This window comes from Dermacentor albipictus, chromosome 3, assembly GCF_038994185.2.
Source record: "Dermacentor albipictus isolate Rhodes 1998 colony chromosome 3, USDA_Dalb.pri_finalv2, whole genome shotgun sequence".
Lineage (NCBI taxonomy): Eukaryota > Metazoa > Arthropoda > Arachnida > Ixodida > Ixodidae > Dermacentor > Dermacentor albipictus.
In genome coordinates this window covers 3448298-3460354 of record NC_091823.1, presented here as the reverse complement: position 1 = coordinate 3460354, position 12057 = coordinate 3448298, and the positions used below count along the sequence as shown (strand labels likewise).

Here is a 12057-nt window from a genome sequence, read left to right as displayed (position 1 = left end):
AAATATGGTGTACCCATGGTAGGATAGCCACACAATGTTAAGACTAGTCGCCAAGGAACAAAGAAGTAAATGGAAGAGAGAAGGTGACAGGAAAGGTCAAAAAGTGAGAGAGAGACAGGAAAAGGCAACTGCCAATTTCCCCCAGGTGGTTCAGTCAAAGGGTGCCGTCTACATGAAGCAGAGGCCAAAGAGTTGTGTTGCTTCCACTGGGGGGCCTTAAAGGTCCAAACACCCGATATTGGCTCAACCCCCCGGATCACCCTTTTCTCGGACACGGCTAAGCTGTGCATGGCTAAGCTGCACACAGCTACACGCGGAAGGGTCCAACCCTTATGTGCCCGGGTACGTGGTATTGCAACACACCAAACGCCTGCTAATGCAGACAGGCCTGTGGGGCATCCAGAAGAGAGTGAGGAGCAGGCTTCTGTTGGAAAGAGAGCGTTTGAGAGAAAGGTGACTTTGGGCACTACTTGCAAGCTCCACGTGCCGTGTAAAACAGAAAAAACTTGGCAGTGATGTTCACAGCAGCATATGCTATCCACAGACTATGTTTTTTCACCAAGCCCAAGAGTTGCTTCAGGACAACCTTGAAGATAAAAAAGCACACTCCCAGGAACCTTCTAGCTGTTGCCAGTATAGACCAAAGCGTATTTTTCAGCACACACTAGGAAATAAGCGCAGGCTGCAGGTAATGCTTATGTGCAATTTGTCGGTGGTCCTCGGTAACTTGTCAAAATGAGTTGAAAGGCACACTCAAAGATATCTGTTCAAAATAATATTTTCGGTATTCTAACCGGCAGAGGCATATTCTAGTGCACAACACACACGACTAAGAGCTCCACGGGGAACTATTTATGCACCGAATCGCTTTAAACATGATTGCTGCACCGGAATGTCTCCACCCATACTGACAGCCGAAATGCAAGAATGTAGTAGTGCGTGTAAAACTTCATGCTCTGATGGTGTGCATCAAGACGGCAAGTTGGGCCAGCTGGTTTGGATTCATATTTAAGGTTCGTTACAGCGCCACACAAGACAAGGACAAAAGAAGGTATAAAATGACGACATGGCGCTGACTCTCAACTGATATTTTATTGAAGACATGTCTAACATATATATAGGTGCCAGCTGATAATCATGACATACACGAGACACGGAGATGCATTGAAGCAACTGTGGCAAGCTGACGATAATCAAAATTGAGATAGGTATTGCAGTTCGTTAATTGTCATGAAGAGTGATAGATGGTGTGCCACTGTCTTCTCAGCAGTGCACTATGGCTGCACATTTCGTGCGTTTAGCAAAGGCAGGTCAGTATTCCGAGTTTTGCTGCGTATACCCAGCAGGCAAAAGAGTGAGTGCCGGAGCACAGATCTACTCGACATGCTGACTGCACGAAGATGTGATGGCTGCGGTGCTCGCATGACATTTTGTGCCCACTTGTGTGATGCTTACCTTGGTTGTGCTATGGTTAGCTAAGACGGTCAAAGAAAGGGTTGACTCCAATTAGATGAGGCACGTCCTTCATAAGTGGCATCAAGTGAAGCAGACGATGAAGCACCTTTGCTCACAACTGCCGTACTGGTGGCCGCTTGAGGGTGTGAACCATTTTCTAAAGTCATCCACTGCCTTGTCTCAGAGCCAGTTGACATTTGCACAATAGAACTATGCGTGCAATTTAGGTCTCAAGGTTCGCAAAGAAAGCTGTGATTTAAGAAAAAAGTGATGCAGATTCCACACACTATGGGAATTGTCGGTAGCTGGCTACCTAGCATCGTTGGGGATTACGCAAAGCGTTACTATATGGACCAACATGCTTATGCAAGAAAGACAGCTATGCGCCTGATGTGAGCATGTGTGTGATGACAGCAGCAAGATGACAGTAACAACAATCGTGTGATGCCGCCGGTGGGATTTCTAATTCGGCCATTCAATATGAGCATATGACATACTGACTACATCTCATACAATTGTACATACAGACATGTGGTGTACGCTAAAATGACGATGGCATATGCACTCCTGCGATGAAACTTCTTCAACCTCTTCTGATCATCAAACCAGTACAGCATCGCCGTTTCTATGTAGCGTTAACTGCCATGAGAAGGAGAGCACTGGGGGATACGGGTCGATCCCAAAGACAGTGCAGTTGAACACAGCGTCTCAAAGGAGCTTTCACGAGGAAAGAACATGAGAAACCGGCAAGTGACGCAAGCGGCTTTGGCAAGATGCATACAATTGTGGCCTAGTAGTTATAGGGTTGCTATGCCCGAAGGTTGATCATGCCTTTTCTTTTATTACAGAGGTCCGAAGCATGGTGAGATAGGCAATACAGTCTAAACCCGCGGTAACGAAATTTCGAGGGAACGAAATTCTCGCCGCAACAAAATATTTTCGGATCCCCGGCGAACAGCCATAGGAGTCAATGCATTTCCTATCTCACGACAATGAAACTTTTTATATAGCAATCCCTCGTCAACGAAATTTTCTGAAACGACAGTCCGCAAATAATCTACTCATGTAACACTAGTTGTGTCCAGAAACTGCTCAAATGCATTCGTTGTGCGCTTAAATTGCATTAACTACCGACACAGCACACTTGCGTGGCTGCTGCCATCATTGTTTACAATAAAAAAAGCCTCGCACCACCTCTCGTGACAGACGACAGAGATCATGATGATGGTGGTCGTTCGCCCATTGCAACGGGTGACTGTGCAGTGTCCGGGCCAAAAATGCAATTAGCATTTAAGTGATACAAATAAAAAAAGACAAGAACCGTAGGCGATCTCACAGTGAACACATCTTATTTAATCCTGTGTGCCATTACAGCTTGTGCTAAATGCGGAGCGAAACACCTGCATGCGTGGCAGCCAAATCGACATCTACTACACGTGAAGGCTCCGATAACCCGGATGACGCTTTAGTATCAGTGGGCTTTGTGTACCGCCGCACACAGTCGTGTGCTCAGTGTCGTTGGTGCTAGAGTGCGTCAATTGTGTGTCTCTCTGCAAATCGGACCATTTGCTTTGACAGCCTGCTAAGATGCCGCCTCCAGCCAAAAATAGGAAATTTATGACACTGCAGGATAAGGCTTCAATTATTGCCCAAGCTGAAAGGGCAGGAAGAAAATGGATATGGCCGAAGAATTTGGAATTCCGTGCAGTTCGATATTGACGATTCTGAAAAACAAGGCCTCCATTCTCGGCGCACTCTGAAATGGTGTGAGTGCCAAAAACAAAACGGTGAGCGCTGCGGCTTTTCCAGACGTTGACAAGGCGGTGTTTGCATGGTTTTGTGAACAGTGTGCCCACAAAGTGCCACTGTCTGGCAGAGTTCTTCAGCAGAAAGCGCTGGACTTCGCATGCATTCTCGGGCACGCTGATTTTAAGGCTAGCCCTGGCTGGTTGAGCCGTTTCAAAGCCCACCACGACATAGTGGCCAAAGTCATTTCTGGGGAGGCAGCAGCCATCGACCTTTGACAACGTCGTCGTGGCTGCTGACCAACAAAGAAGTATTGGACCAGTACAAGCCCTCGGACATTTACATCGCAGATGAGACGGCCTTATTTTACGAGATGCTGCCATCGAAGACCCTGGACTTAAAAGGCCAGAAATGCCGCGGGGGGAAACACAGCAAGCGGCGTGTAACAATTTTGTTGTGCACCAACATGGACGGCACAGATAAACGGCCACTGCATGTAATCGGCAGAAGCAAGAAGCCCCGCTGCTTCAAGGGAAATCGTCGGCTGCCTGTACAGTACACCGCGAACTTGAAGGAGTGGATGACCCGGGCCATATTTGGCAGCTCGCTCGAGGCCTTTGATACGGACATGCGGAAGGCAGGCAGATCGGTCTGCCTTTTTTTGGACAATTGCAGTGCCCATCATGTTGATGACGTGGAACTGGGAAACGTGCACTTGGTTTTTTTTCCACCGAACTGCACTTCCGTGCTGCAGCCACTTGATCAAGGTGTCATTCGTAGCGTCAAGTGCGCCTACAAGGAGGGGCTGATTCAGCGTCTGCTGCTGAACCTCCAGTTGAAGCGTCCCATTGTAGTGGACATGTTCATGGCGCTTGAGATGATGGCCGCCGCATGGGTTGCGACGTCACCAGCAGTGATAGCTAATTGTTTTAATCATGCCGGCTTCATTGCCACTCGGCAAGCATCATGCGCTGATCCAGTGGCATCGCAAGAAGATTCGCCTGAAGGTGCACTAATTGACAGTGCTGACGGCGCAGTGCCGCCATCGCTGGCCCACGCATGGGATGAACTTTCTGCCATGACAGATGGTGTTCCAGATGGCCTCAGCATCGATGAGTTCGTTCGTGTGGATGAAGGTGTTGTCGTCCATGAAGAGATGACTGATGAGGTCATCATAAGTAGCATTTGCCAAGGTGCCGACGACGCCGACGACCACCAGACACCAAATCAAGAGAGGACTGCGAACCCGCGGGATGTGTTGAATGCCTTCGATGTAATTCGATCATTTTTCGGTGAGCATGATGACGACATGGCAATGGACCACTTCTTGCAGCGCGAGTCGAGAGCAGTAAAATTGCTGCAAGGCAAGGCTCGGCAAAGTAAGCTGACTAACTCTTGGCAATATATTTTTTTTTTTGCAAGCCAATTTCTTTCCCTCTCTTTTCTGCCTCATTCTCGCGCTAACGAAATTCCCGCAAAAGCGAAATGTTTTGCTTTCCCCAGCGATTTCGTTATTGCGGGTTTCGACTGTACCTACCCACCACCTGAAATGAGGCAACGAACGCTGTGCCTTAAAACAAGAAATTATAGTGGTCCATAATATTTATAGCTGATTACAGACCCTCAAAGCGTTTAGTATGCAACCAAAAATGTCTCGTCCGCTAAAGGAAAGAGATGCATTGAAATTTTTGTCTTTTAATCAGTAATTGCAACAATAGCCAGAACAGAATAAGTGAAAAGGGAGATAAGTAAAGAAAATCAGGGTGACCTTATTGGAACATTAAGAAAGATATCTTGCCATGCTGAAGTAAACAAATTTACTACTAACGTGGCAAGTTTTCAAGAAGCAGTGATTTGGCCTGCTTGCGAGCGGCAAGCTGTTCCTGCTCTGAGCGTTGTGGCCACTCGGGGGCAAGCTGACCTCCAGGCCATATTGACTCCCGCAGCATGTCCAACACGTAGACTTGCATGGGCTCCGAAAACACCCACGACACCCATTCACGCAGTTGCCTGGAAAAAAAAGACAAGATACTTTGCAGTGTTTATTAAGCAAAGGGAATACAATCGTCAGACACATAGCAAGGGCTGGTAACTATGTTCGGATAGTGCAGGAGGGACAAAATACTATTGAATACACAGGACAAGTGCTACTTTCAACTGAGGTTTATTGCAAGGCGTACACCGACTATATGTAGGTGTTAGCCCCCCAGAGAGAAGAACGTAGAAGTAAGACACGTAATCACCAGAGCTTATGCTTACACATCTAAACACAAATCCTATATGTCATGCAGTGGCAGCATGCGCCGACTGTAGGAACTAAACGACGGGATGAGGAAAAACAAATAAGGGGGGAGCGTTATTTCTCCTTGTCCCATCATTTAGTGCTCCTGCAAATAATTAAACTATAGTTGTCCCATCATTTAGCGCTCCTCCAGATAAGTTAAAGTATAGTTGGAATTCGCATTTGTGGCAATGAGCTGCCAAATTACCAATGGTAGCTTTGCGAAATTTACTACCATGTTTCCTTGACCAGACATTAATGCAATGCTCAGTCTGGCCTACACAGACTCAGCCAGGAGAAGATGGAATTTTGTGCACCATGCCATCTGAACAGTCGGCTGAACTTTGGACACTTCCGCAACTCGGTGGACTACAGGAACAGCTTTGAGTTGGGCTTCATTTGAGAATATGGGGGCTAGAAAGCGCATGTTATCATATCTATTATCAACCTGACAGACCACAGACGAGTTATGGTATCCAAATACTGCAGATGTTAGACTCGCACTCAGTAATTGTTGAGCCCGCACATCAAAACTACACTCCACATTGCTTTAAGATGCGTGGTCACAACATTGTTTCAAACATGTTTTGTCTATGTTTTCTTTTTCTGCTAAGTTCATTTTTGCTTTCAGGTATATTTTTTATGTGAAAATATACAGTGGACTCCAGATAAACGAAAATGCCGGATAAATGAAAAATGGTATCAATTTCGGTTGGCCGCCCATAGGCACAATGTTACCACACTTGGGTTAAACGGAACTCAACTTTCCATGATCTCCAGTTAAACGGAACTACCGCCTACCTCATCGGCTTATGGAACAGAAAAAAATCAGACAAACACGTCAAATGGCAATGCTAAAAATAATGAATAAAATCGAATCTATTAGGCAGTTGCGGGAAAGTTAATGCAAGATAAGGATGTCAATATTGCAGATGGTGTTTGTCAAAAATAACATGTCAAAAGCTGAACATGCAAGAGTTGAAAAATGTTGTAGTTTGGTTCCTTTGTATCTGGTTTCGGTGCAGTGTTCCTGAAATTTTCATTTATTTTTCTATAAACATTCTGTTGTATTTATTTTTGTTTTGCTTCTCACATGCTTATGCATTTTTTTTTCTGTACTTGTGCACCTCCCGCAAGGTTTTGATAAGTCAGTTGTAGCAGATAGCGCAAATCAATGTCTGTAGCTGGATGACAATTTTACAGTGCATTTGGACAGGACTGTGCATGCAAGAGGAAGAGGTAGACTGGCTCCTGGAGCTGTGACCTTTGTACCAACCTGCCTGAATACCACCAACTTTTTCCCATGTAAATAGTTGTAAATACATTTGTGCATCAGGCTTCCTCTTCATAACAATATGAAGAGGTAGACACAACTTGCAAGGCAAGTTATGGTGCTCAATTAGCTAAGTAACAATAAACCACTAATTAAAATCTGAATTTCCAGATATATAAAATATGCTTACAGTGCAGGGATGAAGGTTATCTTTTATGAGATCATTCTATCACAAAAAATTCCTTTAACACAATTTTGCGTTGAAATATTTTTAATCCAAATTGTAAACGCACTTCGAAAGAGTGAACATGCCCCAATGTCTCTTGAGTTGATTGATCCTTGAAAATAACAGAATTAGGAATTTTTTCCTCTAGCTGCTGATAAGGTGTTAGTGTCCTTTCATAGAGGAAAATCCTTACTTAGCGCGTGATTCACATGAGAGAAGGCAAAGGGACAGAGCACTAAATTGTTTAAATTATTTAGAGGAAAGATAAATATTTTTTGCTTAAAAAGAAACAGCAGATTTCACAACGAAGCATTTAAGGGGAGTTCCACAACAGCTTTTGTGTGGTGTGCAATGGCGTGGTCAATATCAAATGTAAATCCAAAACAACTTGTGTCGAAGCTCCGATTAGGTTGTGTAACGACGAATTATTATAAAATTAAAGTTAACTTGCATAATTTGAGCAGACAACTTATGTGCACATTTTTTAGAACCAGTAATTTGTACTTTTTTCCATGTCGCGTTACACTGGCTCCACGTTGGAGGTGAGCCAGATGCTTGTACGGCTGCGGCAGCGATGACAGAGATGCTGCAGTGGCACTGCAGTGCAGCCTGCGCAGCAGGGGCACTGCAGCCGCAACTGTGGCTGCAGTCCATGAGCCAACAAATAGGTAACCCCTAGCTAGTAATACCGAACTCACTCATACACTTGTACTCGTGTATATGTGTAAAAGTGTATGCACTTATACACTAGAACTCACTCGTACAGCTCCACTGTCCTTGATGTATCACTTGTCAGTGTGACATATAAATATGTGAAGGATTTATTTTTCTTTTATTATTTTCGCAAGAGCTTCGCTGGGATACCCCCCTAAGCACAATATTTATTTCCAAGTTTTAGGCCGATTGCTAGCAACATTTTTTAACTCTAAAGAGGTAGAAAATTGTAAGAAGTATGGTATTTAGGGCTTGTTTCTTGAAGCATGGCTGAGAACATCTGACCAAAATTATTTTTTAAGTGCGCCTTGTTTGGGGAACTGAGCATGTGGTAATCTTTTTCCACAGTGTTACCGCTACCATGAAAAAGGAATTAATTTTCAGTTGTTTCTGCAGTATGCTGAAATACCTAATTATGTGAAGCACAATTGGGCAGTCAGGTTGACTCCTTGAAGCTAAGCAGTTGTGCAATGTTCTACACTGCCATAAATATGCAACAATTAGGAGCAGTAGAAAGGAATTCTTTAATATTCTTGTAATGGGAAAAGGCAGCTAGAAAAATGTTTCAAGCTCGCCAATGTGAGTGGCTATGCAATGCACAAGTGGACAAGCAGGAAGCAAGCTGCGTCGGTCAGCACTTTGGGTCTTGATCACGTCTTGGCAGTATCACTTTTATTCATGCTCATTGCAAGTACGCTATAAGACAATCTCGTAATCGCCTAATTTTTCTAAGCGCTAATGAACTGTTTTAGCCGGAGGTGATTTGAGAATGAGCTGCCTCATCTCAAGAAGCATTGCACATTGCTGTGCAATGTATTCCTTTGCCAAATTACTTGAACCAGCCTTGCCTGTTTATGGGTTTGCCATAATAGGTTTGCACAAACGAGATCAGAGCACGGCGAAGCAGGTTGAAGACCCCCTGAAGTTCAAAGAGTTCATCGGCCAGTGCGTACAGTGGCACGGCTATGTCGTCTTTCTTGTCTTCTCGCCTGGAAACAAAACAATGCAAGCTATTTAAAACAAGCAAAAACTTCAACCGGCTTACATTCATATTGGCTGTGTAAACTCAAGAGAATGGAGGAACAAAGAAAAGGATAAAATAGACGGGACAAGCGCTGGCCTGCCTTTCAGCCTTAAGTTCTTCGATTAGATCATTATAAAATAAAATAAAGAGAGCTTCAAACAACAAAAGACCAGTCTACAAAACAACATTCTTTCCTTCAGTTCCCACAAAACTTAGATGTTTAGATGACCTAAAATTTGTGGAAGTAGTAGAGCTTCTTGTGAATTCATGTGTATAATTTACAATTCTTTTCTTTTGCTTACGCATCTAAATTTATTTTGCTCAATTTTGGTAACAATATTATTTGCCAATTTATTTATTTTTTATTTTTATTTATTTATTTAGTCATACTGTTAACCCTCACTTGAGGGTCATTACAGGGAGAGTCAGTAATTGAATTGCACATAGAACAAACATTGAAGATCATTTGTAGGAGAACATTTGTAACACATAGAACATTTGTAGAAAAACACAGTTACGCGCAAGGAATAAATAATAAGCTATACAGTTTGAGCGAAATACTTATCAAGACCAACCTCAAAATCACTCACAGTATTTTTTTGTATTGCATCATTTGGTAATTCATTCCCCAGTTTAATAGCGTCACGAATAAGATTGATTGTTATAATCATGATGTCAACCCCCAGGCGTTCACTTTCAAGTAACTTTGAATATCACAGCAATACTTTCCCATTGATTCTTGCAGTCAAAATACAATGCAGAAAGCTGCTGTAGTGTGCAGTTGCCAATGTCAGAATTCCTGTTGGTGCGCTTCACTGAATGTGAAATTGATGGCAGCTTTAGGAAGTCTGCTGCATCCCAACATTTAATTTACCATGGGCATTAGTTGCATGCTATTGGAGCAATTAGCATGCTCAATCCTCTTTTGCAGCCTTAAAGAGGTCCTGAACCACCCTTCAAGCTTGGTGAAAAAACACATTCCATAAATGGGACATGCTACTGTGAACATCTCAGCCAAGTTTTGCACTTGTGCGCAGTGCATGGGGCTCACAGCCCAAGTGCAAAGTTGCCTTTCTCACAAACATTCTCTTTTTAACAGAAGCCTTTTCCTCACCCATTTCAAGGCTGCCGGCGGCAGCTATATTTCGTCATACGGCAGATTCCCAAACACTGTTGTTATTGGCCAGTAGCTGACATCAATCGTGAAGCATGAACAGAAGCGTGAGCAGTGCGAGCCTGGCAGCTCTGCGCACACATTTGGCTATTCTGTCATCCCTACGCCTCTCCTTTTCCATTTGTAACAGTTGTCAAAAGTGGCTTTTTGTACAGCTTGCAGCAATAGCGCTCGTGCTGCCAGCTGTGGCGGTATGAGCACGATCAGCAAAGCGAGAGCAAGGAAGACCTCTCCAGAACAGCACAGGGTATGTACATGCTTTTCTTCTCATCCACCTTCTCATCCTTCTCATTCACCCTAGCCCCTATGTTTGGGAATTGCTCGGACTTGAGCTTGTCTGTGGTGCCTTGAACATAAGGTGAGAGTGTACATTTTCTTGCTCCCTTTCCAACCACTCAGCCGAAGAGCGATGCCTAGTGCTTGCATGTGGTCATACTATACTGAGCTGCACTCATGGGAGGCCCTAGCTTTCGCGAGTAGGCCATCACGAGAGTATGCAGCATAGCACCAAAGGCACCTCTCCCTAACGGTGTGTTGTGGGGAGCCATCCTCCCGCACCAATGTGCTAGTAGTGTCCTTGCTGCATTTTCACCCTAGGTGAAGGAGCCTCCATGCTTCCCATGCCCCCCAGGGACTGAGTGTTGTGTTGTATTGGGTGTCGTTGGAGACATAAACCAGTTTCTGTGAACTTAGGGCAATAATATGTTTCTTGAGTGAAGGGGAAATCGGACATCCACCCGTTCGTAGCAATTGCTACAAAGGAAACCCATACGGGTTCCTCGAAAGAAAAGCCTCATAGTTGAAGAAAAATTCGTCCTGGTCCGGGACGAATTGTCCGATTTCCCCTTCACTCATTTCTTCTCTCCACCTTGCGGGTTTCTGCAGAACTACTATGTCAATATGTTTCTTGTTGTGCAGCGTTCGGCACCCTTTGCAGGCTGAGCATGTGTGCTAGATTACGCGAGGCAATGGCTGACACTGCCCTGAGGCTCACTAAGCTTACTATCTGGCGGATGACAAGAGTGTGGATGTGCATAGCCTGAAGAGAAATTATGAGCAGCTCCCATAAAGCCATGCATATCACCCGCTCCATGAACTGTCTCTTCGAATCCAAAGCGCGAAATACATTTCATGGTACGGTTCACAAAGAAAAACTACTTGCAGGCAGTTTGGCATTCCTTGGACGTGCATTTAAGTAACATATTTAAAATGTACTTACAACAAAAGACAAAGGGCCATCGTTGAACAGTCATTGCACATATTACTGCCTAATTAATACATAAAGGTGGATACAGGAGATGACTTGCACCAATCATTACTTACAAGTCTTTATCATAAAGATAAAGGTCATCATCTTCTTCGTTGCTGTCCTGGAGGATAGGGCCAGACAAGCTGTGAAATGGTAGAAAGATTTTTTTAGATATATGGCAGAACAAGTGCCTCATACTCATATATATATACACACACACACAACACACACACACACACATATATATGTGTGTATGTATGTGTGTGTTTGTGTGTGTGTGCGTGCATGCGAGCTTGTGTGTGTGTGTGTAAAAATGCCATCGTTACACTCAGTGACAGTTAAAGGATTCCGTACTATGAGCTCAGCCCCCGAAACCACAAAGCACCTACCCTCTCTGATGCCAAAAGCGTAGTCGCAAAACGATGGCGATATTTAAACAAGTTTAAAGAAGTTCCTGCTGTCACAACAGGTTCAACATGCCTGGTGTTGCCCAGTTTCTGCCTTTAAATGCCTACTTTGTATTCTAGACAATAGACATTTATTATGAAAAATTTTATGAAATCAAGTGATGAGTGAATTAAAAGGAGATATACAGTGGCAATGCAAAAGGAAGAATGTCACATTACAATCTGTTTCATACAGACAACACTGCAGAAGCCATGGAAATAATGCAGTCTACAAGTCTATTAAACTGCAAATATTGTTGTGAATTGGTTTGGATAAGTGATACCTCCTAGGAAATAATTTCTTCATGTATTATAATTGCAGTGCATATACCTATAGTATAACCTTTTGCTTCCAACAGGTGTGATGTGACATCCAGGTGGCACTGAAAATGCTGATCAACAGCACCCTCCATGCCGCACTTATTGAGTAGTACAAAATGCAAAGCCCTCCTGGTAAGTGCAAGGCACC

General features: G+C 43.9%; 1 protein-coding gene across 1 annotated transcript in view; it reads right to left on the bottom strand.

The window, feature by feature from the left end:
• The window catches only part of LOC139057169 (sorting nexin-25-like), an 82432-nt gene that overhangs the window by 7273 nt on the left and 63102 nt on the right, over window positions 1–12057 (bottom strand). Inside the window, exons 19-21 of the mRNA XM_070534960.1 lie at window positions 11217–11285; window positions 8544–8684; window positions 5030–5211 (exon numbers count right to left, since the gene is read on the bottom strand). Coding sequence (XP_070391061.1) covers window positions 5030–5211; window positions 8544–8684; window positions 11217–11285 — 392 coding nt within the window. The remainder of the gene's footprint in view (window positions 1–5029; window positions 5212–8543; window positions 8685–11216; window positions 11286–12057) is intronic.